This window comes from Nothobranchius furzeri, chromosome 6 (genome assembly GCF_043380555.1).
Source record: "Nothobranchius furzeri strain GRZ-AD chromosome 6, NfurGRZ-RIMD1, whole genome shotgun sequence".
Taxonomy (NCBI): domain Eukaryota; kingdom Metazoa; phylum Chordata; class Actinopteri; order Cyprinodontiformes; family Nothobranchiidae; genus Nothobranchius; species Nothobranchius furzeri.
In genome coordinates, this window is record NC_091746.1 from 73,657,906 (window position 1) to 73,678,738 (window position 20,833).

At 42.2% G+C, this 20,833-nt stretch overlaps 1 protein-coding gene across 2 annotated transcripts in view; it reads left to right on the forward strand.

Annotated features, from left to right (window-relative positions):
* Positions 1–19,613, forward strand: part of npr2 (natriuretic peptide receptor 2) — a 96,191-nt gene extending 76,578 nt beyond the window's left edge. Inside the window, exons 16-22 of one of the 2 annotated variants that reach the window (XM_054744691.2) lie at positions 8,041–8,187; positions 8,812–8,935; positions 13,950–14,018; positions 14,117–14,291; positions 15,415–15,513; positions 17,578–17,669; positions 19,084–19,613. In XM_054744691.2, the coding sequence (XP_054600666.1) occupies positions 8,041–8,187; positions 8,812–8,935; positions 13,950–14,018; positions 14,117–14,291; positions 15,415–15,513; positions 17,578–17,669; positions 19,084–19,146 (769 nt within the window). In that variant the 3' untranslated portion in view covers positions 19,147–19,613. The remainder of the gene's footprint in view (positions 1–8,040; positions 8,188–8,811; positions 8,936–13,949; positions 14,019–14,116; positions 14,292–15,414; positions 15,514–17,577; positions 17,670–19,083) is intronic. The other variant, XM_054744692.2, reaches the window with a different exon arrangement.
* Positions 19,614–20,833: the final 1,220 nt, after the last annotated feature.

Here is a 20,833-nt window from a genome sequence, read left to right on the forward strand (position 1 = left end):
GCAAGGTAAAAAAAAACTTTTCTGTTATAAAAAACAACTAAAACTGGGATTCTGATATTGTTTATAATAATAATACAGAACATTTTCTGTATATGAGCCATAAAGGCGCCTCCTGTTGGGTCAGGTTTGTGTAAAGAAAAAGATTGCATTACTTAATTATTAGATTAACACTATTCACGAATTTAGTTGTTGTTTTTCATTAGAAGCTGTCAGCTTATTGAAAGTTGAGATGATTGGGTAGAAAAGATCTGAATCCATCCAAATCCACAGGGATTAACATGGGAATGGGATCTGGGAGTTAATGGTTAACGTCACATTCGAGACTTTTTCTGGCCTTTGAGAGTTCACATTACTGTTCAAACCTTATTAATGTTTCTATCCATTAAAACATAAAAGTTATTACAACATCTAATTATTCTTTACTATAAATAAAGTTTTTTTTTTGCTTAAAGCCTTATTTGAGGCTCATTGTAAATAACTTAATAATTATAATTACCCCAACTACGCAACCACAAGACCTGATGAAGATGGTCAGAAGTCTAATGTGCAGTTTGAAGTCATTATAAAAACCATGTTACACAAAAACAGATAAATAATGATGTTAATGAGAATCAAGTGAACAGATGTTTGGACTCAAAGCCGTTTGGAGACAGGAAATGAAGACAGTCTTTTATATTAATGTCCAGTTTTCTGCCACCTTCTGACCCCTGCTTGGCTTTGACGCAGCTCTATAATTAGCAGGATTATTATTAGAAGGCTGAAAGCGAGTCTGGACTACGGTGCCGATACGAACCACATCCTGATGCAGATTATTTTAGACTGACGCGCCTCAGGATGCGTCTGCCGTATCTGCTCTGAGTGGGTTAGAGTGGTGAGGTCCTCATGATTGATAACCTCGGAAGCACTCAAGGATGCTCTGGACAGCTCCCCCCCCCCCCCCCCCGAGCTTTAATGCACTGTCTGCCGGTTATTTTCATTAGCTAAATGCATGTTGTTGACATGACGTGATGGGTGGCTCGTTATTTTTGGCGTGAGTGTGAGCTTGAAGGGTGAGGTAAGCAGAGGGTGCTCACCGCAAACAGCTGTCCTCTCCACGAGCACATCTGGAGTTCCAGAGACGACCTTAGATGTTAATACACAGATGTTCTGGGGCTTGGGTGCATTTCTGAATATCTGATCAATCTTTGATATTTAAAAGGAGATCCGCCTTTAGGATGCTGTAAAGAACCAACAGACCGACTGACAACACACATTCTGTGACTCAGGCGGATGAAATGAGTTTCGTAGGGTTTGATTAAACATCAGCAGCTCTAAAACGTCATGAAAAGCCATCTGATGCTCCATTGTTGGTTAATTTATTCAATAAGTCTGTTGAAGTTGTAGCTGATTTATGCTTCTTAAAGAAGTGCCTGTCTGTGTGTGTGTGTTCCTGAGTAATCCACGTCACGAACAACTGGACTGACTTTAATAAACCTTTCTGACAGCGGATGGGACTCTAGCTGTGTTTGCAGGAAAGGCCGCCGCAGCTGTTCAGCCTCAGCAAAGACAAAAACGGCAAAACTCAGGTTTACAGCTATGGAGCTAAATTATTATGGGGAGAAAAAAGTCTCAAAAGACCTGTGTGTGTGTGTGTGTGTGTGTGTGTATCTTCATTTTTGTGTGGATGTAGATTTGTATGTGTATCTAGATCTGTGTGTGTGTAGATATATCTAAGCATGTGTAACTTCATCTCCTATATACAAATCACTGCAAACACACACACACACACACACACACACACACACACACACACACACACACACACACACACACACACACACACACACACACACACACCACCACCAGGTGCACATGGGCAGAACTACATTACACACAGATCAGTTTACCTCTAAAACATCTGAAACTGTCTAAGATAATAAGTGTCTCATCATAACCGGACTGCAACGTTTGCAGGTTTAACTTTTACTGACTTCAGAGGAAAGATCACCAGGATGCAGCGCCATCTTCTCGTGCCTTCTTCTGGTTCGAAGCCTGTCAGAAAAACACTTTGTCATCTAGCGGTCATTTCTTATAACAGGAGCTTCCTTTTCAATTTTCAAGAAACTCCTGAAGACCCTGCTCTTCAGAGAGCATCTTCTAAACTAGCACCCTCCCTGCACCCGTCCCCCTCTCTACTGTCCACTCCTTGTTCCCTCCTCTCCATGACTGATGTCAATGTTGTTGTTGTTATTGTTGTTGTTAGCCTCAAGGGCAACATGCCGATTATCACTTGTAAGTCGCTTTGGACAAAAGCGTCTGCTAAATACATAAACATAAACATAAACATAAACATAAACATAACACTTTGACAACGTTTTCATGGTTCATAAACACACATATGTCTAAATAAACAATTTTAGATCATTAAAAATTAAATGTAGGTCTATCTTTTATACCTACAGGATCACAACATACTATATTTTTCCACAGAAAAACATATTTGTCCTGTCAAGACAAAATTTGACTAATTTCAAAGGAAATTCTGATTTCCCAGCTTCCACCCAGCATTCAAACGCACCATGTACGCACAAATCAGTCAGGTGAGAAAAGAGTCTCATAAAGATTTTTGTACTTGTAAACTAATCTGTGTGTAATGTAGTTTTGTCAGTGTGTACCATCTGATAAGTGTGTGTGTGTGTGTGTGTGTGTGTGTGTGTGTGTGTGTGTGTGTGTGTGTGTGAATTCAATGATTTGTATGTGTAGGAGCTGAAGTTACACATGAAAATGTAAACACAAGTTAGAAATCAAGAGTTACACATGCTTAGATCTACCCCCCCCCCCCCCACATACACACACACACAAATCTAGGCGCGCGCACAAACACACACAGATCTTTTGAGACTTTTTTCTCTCCATAAACTCTCCTCTGTTGCACAAGATTGTGCATGAATTTCAAGATGTGACCAAAACATCTGGAAATCAGTCATTTCTTAAAAGTTATTTTGATTGGCCTTTTCAGTGGCGCTCATTGAAACGTGGAAATTGTTTAAGGGTTAATACCCCCCCCCCCCCCTAAAATGTTTGTATTGATAAAAATACCTCCTCCAGTCCTGGCCACCATCCAACAGCTATTAGCTGTTTCCCTGCTCCATCACACCTGATTTATTTTAATGAGTGATTAGCTTTAGTTGCAAACTGAAAGGTGCCGTTTCTCTGCTCTCAGTGAGCTTAAGTGATCCCTTAAAGCATGATTTCTTTTCCACAATAACGCCTGTCACTAAATTTTATTACTGGAAAAAAGATTATTTTAATTTCTGTGAAGGAAAACTCCCAAAGCCGAACCCTGTCAGTCCAGGTCTAAAGACACTGGCGTTACAACCATCAGCCAGATAGAAGTCTGTAAACCCACGTTTAGAGGAGACTTGTTTATTCTGGAGCTAATGGTTTCTATTCTAAGAGAACGCCTATTATACTCATTTATTCACATTTGACAGGATTCACAGCATTTGCAAATAATGAGTTTTGATTTTGTTGTCCTATAAAATAAATAAAATGTGTACATTCTGTGTAACCATTGATGTGGATGTGTGATGGAGAAACGTAAGCTAAGTGGTCTTCATGATTGGATCCAGAGAGTTTTCACTCATTAGTCTTTCATGTCGCTCTCTGATTTCTGCTTCTTTAAACCTTAACAGCAGGTGGGCGTGTGTAGGTTGTGTGACCCGGCAGAAACTGGGAAGATGCCAGACATTGATGCTTTTAGCTCCCATGGCGGTCGGCGTGACTCACCTTCTTTCTCCGTCTGAGTAAATGTGCGTTTATGTGCGTAAGCGTGTGATTGTAGAAATGGCCTGGGACATTATACAATACACACGTTATGCAATTACTAAAACCTACGTGAGATGTGATCGCAGCGGTAGTTATGAAATGAGTCCAGTCATCGGACATATGGAGTGTTTCCCTCTGTGTTTAGGCTCTTTTCACATTGAAGCTTCTTCAACTTTCATGTCTTAGAATCAAATCAAACTTTATTTATCTAGCACTTAATCATGCAATGCATGCAACTCAAAGTGCTTAACAAATCAAAAAAGGCCCCGCATGCCCACATGCCCTCCCATCCCCAGAATTTTAAAAACAGTCTGACAATAAAAACTCCTTCACAACACTCATCCTCTGACACACACACACACACACACACACACACACACACACACACACACACACACACACACAGAGAGAGAGAAAAAACACGATGGGCTGAGTTTAGATGAGCCAAACCAGCTAAGATAAGGAAACACCATCAGGGGAGTCATCCGCCCCGACAGCAGCAGATCCACAGCAGCAGCCGAGGCACCGACACAGGGTGTGCCCAGGGCAGGGAGGGCGGAGATCCCCACCTCCACCCAGGCACACCGGGAAAGCACCCAGGCCGCCACAGCCAACCACCGCCCCCGGGGCGTAGGGCCCCCACAGAGGAAACACTGGAAAAAGGTTAAATTAATGTTAAAATATAAAATAATAAGAGCTAAAATGAGAATTGTAATATAAAAAGTTATATAGATATTAAAATAATGTTGATCATAAATCTATGGTTAAAAAAATTAAATAAATAACCTAAATTAATACATTTAAATAACCTAATCATTTAGGAAGGCTGGACTGTGTCTGAGTCATGTGGACACTCCACCGATCTGCTTCAATGAAGGAGGGCCTAAGCTGACGATGCAGTTGGTAATTTTCTGATCCATCTACATTCAGAACTTTTTCCTCGGTCGTGGACCTCACACATGGCGATGAAAAATCCTGGGTGTATTAGTTTTGGTATCACAGTGTGTGTGGTGCGACTACACGGATCTTGGAAGATCAGTTATCACTTTGGAGTAGACAAACGTGGTGGAGGAGGTGATTACAAAAGCAAAACTTGCGGCTTGTGTTTACTTTCATTTTCAACATATTTCCCTTCAGGAGCTCGGCAGTAACTCCCCCCGTGATCACGACACCTCCCCCTGTTGCACCAAGTCGAAAAATGCATTTTAGTCCAGTGTTGCGGTAATTTCACTACCAAGTGTGGCGGCACGAATGCCGCAAAATTCCCACATCGCGTTCATAAGACACGCCTGGCAGTGTTACGCTGATCTGCTGGCATGGTGTGTCCTCTAAAAGGAGCTTATGAAGACGAGAGCACCACACGTCGCTAAAGTGTCTGATGACTTTATCTTTAGAGCCATCACGGTAATCAGTCGCTTCCTTTAGGATTCCAGTCAGGAATCTTGGCGTGACCTTTGACCCAGCTCTCACCCTGGATTCTCATGTCAGTTCTCTTGTTGGCTCTTCCTTCTTCCATCTCAGGAACGTTGCTAAGCTCAGTCCCATTCTGTCCCGCTCTGAACTTGAGACAGTTCTCCACACCTTCATCTCCTCACGCGTAGACTACTGTAACTCTCTTTTCACGTGTCTGAGCAGAACCTCCCTGAACCGTCTACAGGTGGTTCAGAACGCCTGTGCTCGGCTTCTGACCAAGTCCTCCAAACACACCCACATCACCCCGCTTCTCCTCCAGCTTCACTGGCTGACAGTCAACTTCAGGGTTCATTTCTAGATCCTGGTTCTGGGGCCTCATTTATCAAGCTTGCTTATGCACAAAACGGGGTCGGAAAACTGCGTAAGCAACTTTCCATGCATACTTTGGGATTTATGAAAGAAAACTTCGCTGAAAAATGTGCACAACTTTAAGTTGACTAAGGACCTGGCTTACACACATGTTGGACATGGAGAGCACCTGCAGTGCTGCTGCTGAGAAGATACAATTATGAAATCCTGCAGCATTATCACTTGTACCGCTTCGTTTTCACACAGAACAAGACCCCCCACACGCACGCACGCACGCACACACACACACACACACACACAGCCTGAAGCCAGAATGCAGAATACCAGCGGGGGACAGATTGAGACAGAACATCATGCATCTGTGACGGTGAGCGTCCTGCCACTGTGACCCGATTCATCATGCGCCCTGGCTACTTGGACAAGGGAGATCTCTGTTTGGCTGACTGGTTAGCGTATGTGACATTCACCCGGGAGTCTGGGGATTGAATCCTGATTGGACCATTTTTTTATATCCGCCACAGATCTCTCTGAAGAAGTCAGCATTGACGGCTTCAGCAACGCTGTGCCACTCCGTGGATTTTCTCTTATTTGTTTTGCAAAAGCACTTCCTTTCATTTCTCCAGCTCACCCACAGGTACCTCAACTTCTGCTTCTGTGAAATAGCACTTCCTTGATCTGCGGTTGTGATCGAATGCTGCAACAAGCTGGCTTATGTATATGCATGAGATCCACAAGGCACTTTGCATTGACTATTTATGGCAGTAAGTGGGCGTGGTGAGGGCGGGATGTGACTAAAAAGCAGCTGAGAATGTTTCTAGATAGTTTCTGATTTATGAAGCGGAGACTGCGTGCAGCCGTGCGTCCTCCATGTTTGATAGATCACACACCTGCTTGGCATAAGTACATTTTTTTTTGCTGAGCTTAAGTACGGTTTTAGTAAGGACTCTATACTATGTTTGATAAATGAGACCCCTGGTCTATAGGGCCTTACATGGACAAGCACCATCTTACATTGGTGATCTTCTTAGTCCCTACACCCCCAGCAGGTCCCTGAGGTCCAGTGATCAAAGCCTACTGGTTGTGCAGCACCAGGCTAAAGGTCAAAGGTGACAGATCATTTGCTGCTGTGGCCCCCAGACTCTGGACCTCTCTCCCCCTGAGCCTGAGATCAGTGGACTCAGTGGTCTCCTTTAAACTCACCTATTCAGGCTTTTTCGTGACCTTCGTCACCTCCCTCTCCTTATTCTGTTCTTATTCCTCCTTTCCAAGAGACCAAAGGCTCTGAAGAGATGATATACCTGGGAAGACCCAGGCTGGACGATCTGGATGAGAAAACTAGAGGAACCAGTCCAAAAGAATTTAATAATAATATGATTGCACATTTGTATGGAGCTATTCCAAATTAGGGACCCCAAAGCACTTTACATTAAACTATTCACACACGATGGTGATGAGCTACAGCATAGCCACAGCTGCAATACTGTATTATACTCTATCATAATTTGTTGTTGTGGAAATCTGCTTTTTTAAACTCCTCCTCTTAAGGTCAGGAAACGAAGGGAACAAACAAAAGCCAGGCTTAAGTCCAGGCTCAAGACCCACCTATTTAGGTTAGCTTTGATCTAATTATTTACTATAGTTTTATTTCTTGTTTTACATGATTTATATTTATTGCTTGCTTTGCGTGTTTTATATGATTATATTTTAGCATTGTTTCATTATTTAATATTATTATTTTACTGTCCATATGATTTAATTTATTAATTATTTTCTTACCTTTTGTCATTTATATTTGCTCTTTTATTTTCATATTTTTACTCATTTTAATCCAGTGTTTCCTCCGTAGGGGCCCTCTGCCCCGGGGGCGGTGGTCGACTGTAGCTTCCCGGGCGCTCTACAGGTAGTGTTTAAGTGGAGGTGGGGGTCTATCCCCCCCCCCCCCCCCCCCCCCCCCTCTGAGCGCCCTGACATAATTTGGAAGACCTGATGCTGCCGGGGCAGACGGCTCCTCTGATGGCGTTTCCTTGCCTTACCTTACTTGGCTCATCTGGACTCAGCCGAATACAAATTTTTACTGGTGTGTGTGTGTGTGTGTGTTTGCATATGTCTGTTCATGTTTTTTAACTGTTATGGGAATTTGGGGTCATTTTGTAGAGCACTTTGCTTGAAAAGCGCTTTACAAATAAAATCTGATTGATTGATTGATTGATTGATTGATTGATTGATTGATTGATTGATTGATTGAAAAGCAGCTACAAATCCCACCCAGAGCTTCTACCTGCACTGATTTGGAGGAAAAGCATTGTCTCTTTGGTACAACTTGTGATTTTCTCTTTCACGGTGTGGGACATTTTCCAAGAAAGTCCAGTTAGATGTTTGAAACAGAAGCAATGGCTCACACCAGTCCAACACTGGACCTGTCTTGTGCTTCGTTGCATGTGTGTCTCACAGGGAGGGCAGCACCAGCATTCTAAACAACCTGCTGTCCCGGATGGAGCAGTACGCCAACAACCTGGAGAACCTGGTGGAGGAGCGAACACAAGCCTACCTGGAGGAGAAGCGGAAAGCTGAAAACCTCCTCTATCAAATACTACCACAGTAAGACGAAAGAACACAACCACCAATTAACTAGAAGTCAGTAAGTTGGGCGAACTGCCACCATGATCCAGAGACACTCTGTCGGCCGGTCGGAGCCTCTGTGTTAATTAAAGACAGGACTTTTTCCAACACTGAACGTTACTAACAGGAACACTTCTCCCTGTGGTGTGATCCCGCTGCAGATAAAAGGAGACCGGAGGAAGCTGAGAGGCAAGCGGCTCATTAAGGAGAGACCGAAGCAACAGAGAGTTTAGCCGATAAAACCACAGAGACAAATCCGGTCTTTCTCAGTCGTTTATCCTTCTCTCCCCTCCTCAAGTCAGAGGCAGACAGTCAGAAAAGGGCCTGAGAGAAACAACAGATTTGATTTCTCACCGCCGTCCTGAATTAAACAACCTGACCTCAGTCTTGTTTTGCCTTTGGTGTCATTTGATTAAAGCAAAATTAGCATGAGCAGAGATTAAATGACATCGATGTAACCAGGCGTTCGGCCAGACCTTAAAGAACGTTCAGTAAACACCTGTTCTCCGGCTCGGATCATCGGATCTATTCTTGTTTCTGTATTTTTACAAACACTCGGATCTTCCAGCGTTAACGGTCTGACTTTTCTCTGTCTTTGTGAAGTTCTGTAGCGGAGCAGCTAAAAAGAGGTGAGACGGTGCAGGCGGAGGCCTTCGACAGCGTCACCATTTACTTCAGCGACATCGTAGGATTCACGTCCCTGTCTGCAGAGAGCACGCCACTACAGGTACGCCGTATTCAAAACGCCTCAAGTGGGTGATTCCCACTCTGCTAGACACCATTTCTGCCTGTGAGACGTTCCTCGACATCTCCGAAGCTTTTCCAAATCTCCAGTCGTGATGGCGGCTGCGGCGAATCTTCCTTCCTACTAATGCATTAAAGAGCTCATCAGGATCAGGCTTCTACCTCCGGTGTGTCTCACAGATCCCACGGAGTGTTCCCACACACAGGCTGGGACTGAAAATAGTAGCGCTGATGGATGGAAGAACATGCTGACGCAGAGTTGAGTCACGTTATCTGAGCTTTCTTGACTTCAGGCATGGTGTGTCACAGGGTCTCAGTGCTGATGGGCGGCAGCTCCACAACAAACTCCCTCTCATCTGCACCACGTTCTCACCCTTAAAGAGAGTTTAAGCCCTTCTGGTGGAATGTTTCTGTGTAAAACTGTAACCCGAATCCTACCGAACAGCCTCTGTTCACAGTAATGTAGCCCAGATGTACTGGAACTAATAACGTGTGGCGGTTAGGACAGCAGGTGCAGAGATTTACTTGCTGATTTATCACTTTAGTCTGAGATATGAAAACTAAAATCACTATTTTAAAACTGAACATTTTCTTGTCTGTTGTTAATGTAACAACTATATCATTTAGTTGAATTAATTTATGTAATTCTATAACAAAATAACATTAATAAAGAAATAAAAGTGGCCCTCGCCACCTGTAGATCCTCCACCAGGGGGCAGTGAACACGTATAGGACTACATATGGCAGGTTTCTGATGAAGGCACTAATACTGATGCTCCATCTGGAGGTTTTAAGGCCAGAAAGGGTTTGATGAGAGACAACCAGCTACATAAACCTTTCCATCTCCATTAGGTTGACATTACAAGCTCTTTTAAGCTAAAACTTTGAGAAATTCTTGCCAGATTTAACCCTGGATGCGTCAAAACTAGGGTGGCCAGATCCCAACTGGCCAAATGTGGGACGTGATGTTCCAATGTAATGAGGAAAAAACCAAAAACAAAAGGTATACTCTGCCTTTTAGCCCTAACATTACTGTTACATATACATGAAGTTATATTCTTATTATCATATATTTCTTGTATATATTTTATCTGAACTAAACAGGAACAAGCAAACAGCAAAAGCTTTACGGTTCCACAGTTCCTCTCACGTTACCACATGACTCTGTAATGGCTCTGATCATTTTAATAACAAAGATCGGCCCACAATAATAAAAACATGCAGGTTTAAGCAGCTTTTCAGAGTTTTCATTCAATGTTTTCCACAACAGAATGACAGTAAAAGTACCAGTAATAGTTTTTAGATCTATTTATGTTTGTTTCTCATTCATTTTCCACTAAAATCAGCATCTCATTGAAAAAATATCCACTTTTTTGCTATTTTTTTCATAATTCAGAAACAAAACAGAGACTCCGCCCACATTTTGCCCCGCCCCGATCTGCGTACTGCAGTCAGGGGCTACTCACTCAGCATGTAGCAGGTATCTGAAACCGCAGCACCGTGTCTGTGTTAGAGCCTCCATTGTGTTTATCATGGACCTGTCTAATTACTGGAAAACCTGCTTTTGACCTCTTCGTATCAGACTCCGCGCCGAGACATGAAGAATGACTCAGAAACAACAAAGAGTGTCGAGTATCTCTGAACACGTTTAATTCACGAGTTTACAGCATCTTCTCCTCCGTGCTCACTCACGCGTGTTTTGGTGGTTCGGGCGCGCTCCACGCACGCTCCGGATCTGCCATAAAGTCCCGCCTCCGTTTGATTGACAGCAACAGGCAGATTTCTCCAGTTTCTTCTATAAGGTTGAAACTCGAAACGGGAAACTGTCAATAATGCGGTACGCGTGAAAAGTACTGAAAGCGCGGGACATCTGGTCACCCTCGTCAAAACTGCTATGCGATTTTTACACTTGTAAACAACCATGTGATGCAAACTCATGTCTATAAAGTTGTAAAGGATAATAATTGCATGGAACATTGGTGACACCGAAGCTGTTTGAAACCTTTAAAGAGCAAGTCAACCCCTACCAGAGTCTAACTCCACTCCCATTTCATGTTTGAAAAATGCAACAAATGCTGTTGCCTGGCAGACCGATAGGGCGGAGTCGCTAACAAATACACACACACACAGGCTCACGACAGCATTGTGACATCATAATGTACCAGTTTACATCATAGCATACCTCTTAGCCAATAGCAGTGGCAGATTTAAATTAAAATACAGTGAAGAGTTTTTACCTGACAACGGCACAACACTGCCAGTTTCAGGCAGAATATTTAAATTTTAACTAAAATGTACTAAAGTGCTAAACTATTGACTACACGTGTCTGCATCACGATTGGACACACATTTATATAGTTTATCAGGAAAAAAAGTTTATCTGGGGGTGACTTGCTCTTTAAAGAGTCGGTTGTGAAGGGGGCTACAGATTAAAATGAGCAAATATGCTATAATCTGGCTCGTTTACGGTCTGTAAGAAAAGTACTTGATTGTTCATGAATGTGCACGGCCCCAAATAAATAAATAAAAATAAAAGTACTCAGAGATTCAAAGTTCAGCTGGAAGTTATTAAAGGATTTTGCTTATTTACTCATTTGATGATGTTGTACTTTTAAAAAACTGTTTCTTTTCACTGTTTATTATTTCTTACTTATAAATAAATTTTGGAGGTTTAAACTGTGAATCAATATTCATAGCATGTTTAAGTGGGTTGAAATTGGAGCAACCTACTTTAGTCTTCCATCTATATTTCTGTGAACAGAGGCCATTCAGGTATGAGTGACAACATGAATTTTGCTCAAATGCACGGAGACAAATGTCATTTAAATAATGGGACAAAAGATGCTGGAAAGCACATTTAGTCCAACCCAGAGAGAGATGCTGGGGTTTGAAAAGCCTCGTGCCAAACGCTCCCTCAGCTCGACCGGTAATTGCCGAGGCCGCTCCGTGTTTCCAAACAGTTATTTTCCGAAAGCTGCGGAGCATCTCTGACATCCGTCAGTCTGAGAGCAGTTAGCGAACAAACAGCTTGATGGATGTCACCTGAGCCCAGAAACACCTGGGGAAGATTTCACCATCTAATGAAGGAGCCAGCTGTCTGTTTCAGGGTGAGAACATGCAGGGGAGAACTGGAAAAGGCAAAGCAAATAATAAAAATACGCAAAAACACAAACTTTACTCTGGCAGCAGCCGTTTGCCGCATCCTAAACTTCTCATAGAATGACTTTGTTTGAAATAAATACATGGATTAAAATAACCTTAAGAGATTAGATTAGACTCAACGGATAATTAATTTTTGTCCTGCGCCGTCCCAGATGTCATAAATACTAAAATAAAAGCATCGATCAGAAGCGCAGGTAAACCACAACTCCTGCTAAAACAAAGTTATGCTAAAACCTTGTGTAGTGCACACAAAATAATGGTGTGATCATTTATTTGTATGCACTACACATAATTACGCCAAAAACACGAGTAAATGAGCGTTTAAACTCAAACTCTAACTTTATTTATACAGCACTTAATCCTACAATGCATGCAACTCAAATTGCTTAACAAACTTGAAAAGGCCCCACATACCCCCCCCCCCCACCCCACCCCCAGAATTTTAAAAACAGTCAGACAATAAAAACATGCCCCCCCCCCCCCCCCCCCCCCCCAATGGAAAAAACACATTGGGACTGAATTCAGATGAGCCAAACCAGCTAAGGAAACGCCATCAGGGGAGCCATCCGCCCCGACAGCAGCAGCCGAGGCACCGACAGAGGGTGCCCAGGGCAGAGAGGGCGGAGACCCCCACCTCCACCCGGGCACACCTGGAAAGCACCCAGGCCGCCACAGCCGACCACCGGCCCCGGGGCAGAAGGCTCCCACAGAGGAAACACTGGAAAAAGGTTAAATTAAGGTTAATATATAAAATCAAAAGAGCCAAAATTTGAATTGAAATATAAAAAGTTATATAGATATTAAAATAATGTTGATCTTAAATCTATGGTAAAAATCTCTGTTTAAAAATAGCACGTGTAAAGAAAGAATACATAAATAATCAATCAATCAAAGCTTTATATATATATAGCGCCTTCCGCAACCCTGTCGGGTAGCCCAAGGCGCTGAGCATGGTACATGACAAAGTTAAATATGGTGAATAAATCGAAAATAAAAGCAGTTCAAATTACAAAAAAAGGTAAACATTTTAGTAGAAGACAAAGGGTAAAACAAGGGATAGAGTGAACCAATGAAAACAGGGAAATAAAATCAACATACAAGAGGGCCAAATTCAAACACGTTCAGGGAACACCAAGGGGAGGAGGTGGGTTTTTAGGCGACTCTTAAAGACTGGCAGAGATGGGGACAGCCTAACTGAGGGTGGCAACTGGTTCCAGAGTGACGGTGCTAGGACTGAGAAAGCCCAGTCCCCGCGAGTAAATAAATAGCCTAATTAATTTATTTATTTAAAAAGTGATAGTAATCAGCTAAAATCTAAGCTAAAAAGATGGGTCTTGAGCCTGTTTCTAAAAACATGAACGTTGTCTGCGGCCCTGAGGCCCCTGGCAGCGGGAGCGTTACAGCGGCGTGGCGAGTCTGGTGATCATGTCCTGAACGCTCTTGTTTTATCTCTTTTAACATTGCTTTTGTTGTGGCGTATCTAGTTCAATGAATTATTGAGAATTTACCAAATGATCAGTATTTCACCCAGAGAGCCTAGTCACGTGGGGCCTGACAGAAAATCACGTGTTACCAATTTAACCTTATTTCATTAGAAATTCACTTTCCAACTCATCTCCAAGTTTAAACACACGTCTTGCATTTTATGACTCACAGAAAGTAAACCGTGACAAGTTCACCATCCAAAGACTCTGCAGCCATTCCGAGAGCGGATTTGTCCGACTGTCCAGCAGAATGTGGTTTTACGGTCTGCAGACCCTGTGGAGGTTGAATATGGCTTACAGGACTTGTTAAAAATCTGCTTTTGCACTGAAACCCGATCCTGTTGTCTGCAGGTCGTCACTTTGCTGAACGATCTCTACACGTGCTTTGATGCCATAATTGATAACTTCGATGTGTACAAAGTAGGTAGAACATATCTAATAAAAGCTTGTGGTGTCATCATATTGCTGTAATACATCTAAATGATGACATTATTGATGGTCTTTGATTGGTCCGACAGGTGGAGACCATCGGAGACGCCTACATGGTGGTGTCCGGGCTGCCGGTGCGGAACGGTAAACTCCACGCCCGAGAGATTGCCGGCATGTCGCTGGCTTTATTAGAGCAGGTCAAAACGTTTAAGATTCGACACAGACCCAACGACCAGCTGAGGCTCAGAATAGGAATACACACAGGTGAGTCAGAGTCTGACACGTAAAGAGGGTTCAAGTCTGACAGACATCCCCGACGCTGCTCTTTGTGGACAGCGGTCGCGCCATTCGGGGCGCTGAGCAGAGAGCAGGAAAAGCAAAACCCATCATTTATTTTTCTTTCAGAGGCAATTTTCTACTGAGTGTTTTTTTCTTCGGGTCGCTTCAAAATGAGAAAATTGTTCACGGCACTCAGAGTCCGTCCACAAACAGCAGCTTCTCTCGCACAATTTCACCCGTTCCTAAGTGAGTTTCCCTGTAATTTTTCCAGAATTGGAGCTATTTTCTCCCTCTTTGGCAACAGGAGGTTAACCAACCTATTACTAATCCCATTAAACTGCCCAGGATTAAACACGATGTTAGAGCTTTTTAAACAAGTCAGGCTGCACCCGTCCGCCACCGACTCAGAGAATAAAACCAGCTAAACAAAAGCAGATTTGGTGAGAAAACATTTCAGTGCAGCTGTAATCATTTCCTGTTCAATGATTTCTTCATTTAATGTCAATTGTGCATTTTAGTTGTTTTTTTAATTGTGTAAATAAGCAGATATTTGTTGTAGAACTGCATCAGATTAAACATGAATGCCTACATAATATAATAAAAGGCTGTAATAAAGTGAAACATGAAAGATAAAATCAGCACGTGAACATGTAAAATAGAACTAAATAACATTTTCACACACTTGCAGAGATAAAATGACAGAATAAATATTGAGTAAATCACCTAAAGGATACCAAAAATGTGAATTATTGCATCTTTATTGATATTCTGCAGAAGTGCAGAACCCCTAAATGATCACAACACGAGTCAAGCATCAGAACCTTTTGAAATAAAACAAAATACATCATGATTAATATTAGTTTGTAATAGCCAACCTCTGGAAATGCACACAAAGGTTGTGAATAAACACTTCTATCGTGCTCTGTCTGCACCATCATCTATTTACAAGAGGCTTTTGACCCAGTGTTTAGACTGCGTCCTCTCATCACAGCTGTTTGTTTTATCCAGACACTTGACATGCACACAGAAGTGGGCCGGCGCGTGTAGGCGCCGCCGCCGTAGCGGAGCTGATTGTGAGATGTGACTATGTTTGGGTTGTGCTCCTCAGGCCCGGTGTGTGCTGGTGTGGTCGGGCTGAAGATGCCCAGATACTGCTTGTTTGGAGATACTGTCAACACGGCATCTCGAATGGAGTCCAACGGAGAGGGTGAGCGCAGCTGTCAGCGGCTTTTTGTTCTCCCCGCGTATTTATTTCTTTATTTCTCTCCCACTGCTGCAGTGCAGGCTGAAAATCTCCAGACGACAGGCAGGAACATATATCACACCAGTCTATGTGATGCTGTACTTTTTCTTTTTGCTGTTCGTCACAGATTTCCTTTACACATCAACTCTGTCACCCAGTCCCGATAATATAGACATATTTGTTTAGGACTTTTTAGAAAACTGAGATTTGAAACTAGATTCACCTTATGCTAACAAATATAGGGATGGGTACCTTTGACATTTGAATCGATCCGGTACTAATTCCCGGTACCTAGGAATCGATACCGGTACTTAACGATACCAATTTTCGATACTTTTGAGTGTTTAATATTTTAATTCTCTTTTATAATTAAATATATATTTTTCTCAATATATAACCATATTTCTTTGAACATCTTAGGCGTGTTCTTGCTGTGTCGTATCTCTAATTCCATGCTGTAGTTCTTTTTTAAAACACAGAACAGTGAAACGTAGCGGGAAAACACGTAAACAAAACTGCTCTGTGTTTTAAAAAAGAACTACAGCATGGTATAACCATATTTGATAAATATCACGATAAATAACATACAACTGTTTGTATTTTAACATCGTCCTTGTAGTTTTATAAGCTGATAATTAAACTGAAGCAAACATCTTAACTGTGAACTAAATTTACTGTGTATCTTCATTCCTTTTGCCGTCCTTTTTCTTTTGATTTTTCCTACTGGGAAGTTAGAATTTCCGAGGAGAAAGCGAACGCACCATTAGCTGATAACCGTGGTGGCAATGGAAGCTAACTTATCAAGCTAACGTTATCTTAAACTGTTTATTTAGCTGGTGGAGCAGATTAAAACGATGATGCCTCACACTTAGATCGTTGTCACTGGTTTCATCTTCATCCAATCACCCGTCGCATTTAGTAAAGTGAAGCCAAACTTTAGAGCGCGTTCATGTTCTTCTAGTCGGAACTTCGGAGTTCCGAGGAGAAAGCGAACACCCCATTAGTGAAATGTAAGCTAACATATCAAGCTAACGTTATCTTAAACGTTTTATTTACCTACCGGAGCAGATTAAGATGAGGATGTCTCACTTAGATCGTTGTCCCTGGTTTCATCATCACCCAGTTACCCATCACATTTAGTGAAGTGGACCCAAGCGTTAGCGTGCGTTCTTTCTACCATGCTGCTCTGTTTACAACTCGCTCGCAGCGACCGACGACATAACGCTCTTGCGCATGCGCAGCTGTCTAGGCAAGTTCTCGTTATGAAGGACGGGTACCGAAACGAGGCACCGTTTCAAATGATGTGAACTGGTGCTCAGTCGGTACTGTGGAATTCGGTCGGTACCTTAAAAAGTACCGAATTCGGTACCCATCGCTAAACATATATGAGCTTTTTGGAGGAAATCTTGAAGAAAAACGTGTGAGATGATTTGCTGTAAATGACTCTTAACTACTGACACACTAAATTATGGCTCAGCATCTGAACAACCGCCAATTATAACCGTTACTGTGTTTGCTAAGGTTGATCAGCTGTGGTGGCCATCTTTAATGTGGTCCACTCTAAAGGTTTATGAGCTGCCCGTGAACACCCGGACATTATTTTGGGGGGTTTCTTCACAATAATCAATTTCTGATCTTAACTGCTACTGACAGGAGTCAGAAGTTAGGAAACAGTGGTTTGATGTTTTGCGAGTGAATCATCAGATGTATTGATTATCTGCCGAGTGTCTTCCTGTATCGGGCATCCTCTGGTGAATAATTCATAGCTCTTAGGGCAAAGGGCCTTTAGCCAGCGATAAACCGTGCAGTTGGATGCTCCAGACAGGACACATCTCTGCATGTGGTGCATTATTTAACAAAACAAAGCACGTTTTCATCCCAGTTAGCGATTCAGCAGCTTGTTTCTGTACTGCATCGACTGCATCAGTCCTTTGGTCATCACCTATAACTCCAGTTAAGGGCGGATGTCAAACCAGTGCACTGATAGTTTGGTGTTTTTTTTTTTTTGTTTTTTTTTTTTACTTTCAGCCTTAAAGATCCACGTATCCTCAGCCACCAAAGAAGTGCTGGATGAGTTTGGTTACTTTGACCTTCAGTTACGAGGAGATGTAGAAATGAAGGTAAGATCTTGTTTTTTCATTGAAAATAAAACATGGTTATTGCGTTTATTGGTCTTGTGCTTGTGTATAAGTGAGAGCCTGTGAGGTTTTGCTATTACACAAAGTCACAAAGTCATGCCACTAACATAAAACCATCAGGATAGTTTACCCTGGGTGTTTCTCACCCAGGCGATGTCTTGCGAGGCCAGATGTCTTGCTTACGAGGACGCTGTCCTTCCTTGGTCAAAGAAAACGGATAAATGGAACAGACTTGCATCACGTGACCGCGACTTCCACAGCGGTCACATAACGTCACAAGTCACGGGAGATAACGTTATATTTTATACGTATTAGTATCAATATAAATATATAACGAGACTTTTACTTTTTAAATTGTGTATATGTTTATTAAATATATAAGTGAGTTACTACCCGCTAGCCACCGAAGCTGCAGCTACTAAGCTACTAACCAACCATAGATAACTTCTTTGGATCTAAAAAAACATTTTAAATTAGCTGACTTACTTTTAAACTTGAAAATTGTCCCCGAAGTAGCTGCCGGCTTCTGATCCGCCGTCCTTTTGAAAATACCGCGGTGTATTCTGGGTAATTTTTGACCAAGGCTAGGCTACAAGACACCTCCTGTGTATCCTCGCTCAGCTAGCTAAACGGCTAAAAAACGGAGGTCACACGCCTCGGTAGAACATGAACATTGGAACACGTCTTGGCGGCTCCTGATGACGTATCTCCTAGGCAACCGGGACGGGGCCAAGACATCAAGGCGAGGTTCCTTGTCATTGAGAAACACCCCAAGTGTGGGTAATTTCCACCCTGGGAGTGAGCGATAGTGGGAGGAGACTGCACCGATGACGCGAAATTGTACCAGCCCCGGTCAATCGCAAATTTAAAATGCAGTAGCCGCTGTTCTGCCACAGGGGGCAATACTGAGACATTTTAGACCTCGATTCTAGATTAAATCAAGTTTACACAAACATGTAAAAACAATTCACAGAAACAGAAAGGTTGCACTTGTAAGGACCCAATTATACAGTTTATAAGCAAAAAAATTTATTATTTTGGGGTTTAGTTACTCTTTCATGACAAATGACCACTGTAAGGATGATTTTTAACAACCTGGGAGGGGAAATCAACGTATTATCATGGCACAGCTTTTAGGGAAATAACACCAAACCAGAAAAGACAAGAAGCACTTCACATCTGTCAAAATGTCACTAACAGGAAGGTCCTTTTAGGGTTTTTTTTTTATTTGGAGCTTCATGATGTGTCATCTGTGGATAATGGTGGAGGTGTAATAAGATCCCCCTAAAAAGCTTTGGTATCACCCAGAAACAGAAAGCAATCTGATAGGAGGCATTCATCCCCCGTCTCTGCTGCATTTCCATTGATGAACCTATTGATTTCTGTGCTTTTCCAGGGCAAAGGCAAAATGAGAACATATTGGCTTCTTGGGGAGAAGACTGATGTGTATGTAATCTGAGAGGTCTGCTGACCACGTGGCAGGAGCTCCGGAGCCTCTACTTTATTTGTTCTAGAATAAGTCCTTTACTGTGATTTCCCCGCAAAGGAAAGGTGAACAACACCCTACGAGAGAAACCAGAGGGAATTCCAGGTATATTTATTACCTGCATACTGGAGCTGAGAAACACCACAGAAAAACAAAAGCCTGTTTTTGTATGAAGAGTCCTGAGACTGAGAGCTTTTCACAGATAAATTCTTATTTTTTGCTCTTTCTATATTAAGATTTGTACGATGTGTTTGGAAGTCAATGATGTATTTAATATTTTTGAAGCATCCATTGAAGTTAGATGGTGCAGATTAGCAACCATCGTTACTGCAGGGGTTGATCACCCGCGTAACACAACACATACATGTATATATGTATATCCAAGACACTGTAAAATATTTTGTTCAATAAACTGAGTGAAACACTCTTTTATAAATCCATTTGTTAGAATCTCTGTGTAATTTTGGGTTTATTTTGTGTTTTTTTATTGAATGATGGGATGAGAGGAAAATAAAAGGAGCAATTTTTTCATTATTATGGATTATATCTAAAAAAAAACAGGAGCAAGAATCTTTAAATTCTCAGTAAAATAACGGACATCCCACACAAAATGCAGCATTACAACGACTGGAATATCTGCAGAGCTTAGATTCATTTGGAAGATTTTCATTTTTATTTTGATATTTATCTGGTTAAATATTAATTTGAGCTCTTTTTGTTTTTGATGTTTTTTAGTTGAATTAGAGTAGCTGTAGCCCACGCGTATTCACCATGTTTTATTGTGATGAACATGCCTTAGAACAACAGCTTCTTGTGTCTGCAGCCTAATTAACCGACAGCAGCGGAGGATAAAGAGGGAAGAGAGTCGGCCTGTTGTGGCGATGACATCACTGCTCATTAGATGCTCGTTATCAGTGTTGAAACGGGGCCATGGCTGCTGTGTGTGGCGGCGTGTTTGAGCATTTCATCTCAGCGGGAGAGCGTTGGTTGTCATTATCGCCCCGTTTCCCTGAGCGAGGCTCTGCCAGCGCCTGTTAAAGCCGTGGCCTGCAGAACCCGACTCTGACGACCAACTTTCAGGATTTGTGTCATCTGTAACGCTTCACATTTGGTCAGGCCCATGAAGGTTCATCCGCAGGTGCTACTTGAAATAACTTTTTGTCTCTGAAGGGTTCTTAAAAACGACCTGATTCTTATAGGTTTCTCGTCTTTTTCTGACGCTCGATGCTTCAGTAAAGCATTCACTGGTTTGTAAGTCTTAACAACAAGACTGAAATCTATTTCATAAAACATTCTCACTTGGAAAATACCTCCTGGGGCAGATTCTCACCTGAAACCTAACTAACTGGGTTTATGTTAAACTTTGTGACAGGTTTTACAGTCGAGGAGGTCACATGGGGCGTACGATATTATTGCTGTTATTAAGGGATTGCTGTATAGTCTCTGACACAACAAGTCAGTGACTTGATGCTGGGTCTCCTTACATAGAAAGCTTAAGTAAGTGGAATAACGAACAGACCTCGGTCCACTGATAAGTAGGTATATCAAATCAAATCAAAGATACTTTATTAATCCCAGAGGGAAATTAGAGTTTCAGTACACACGATTCAGAGATCAGACATACATGGGCAAGACACATGACAAGAATTGGTGACTGTGG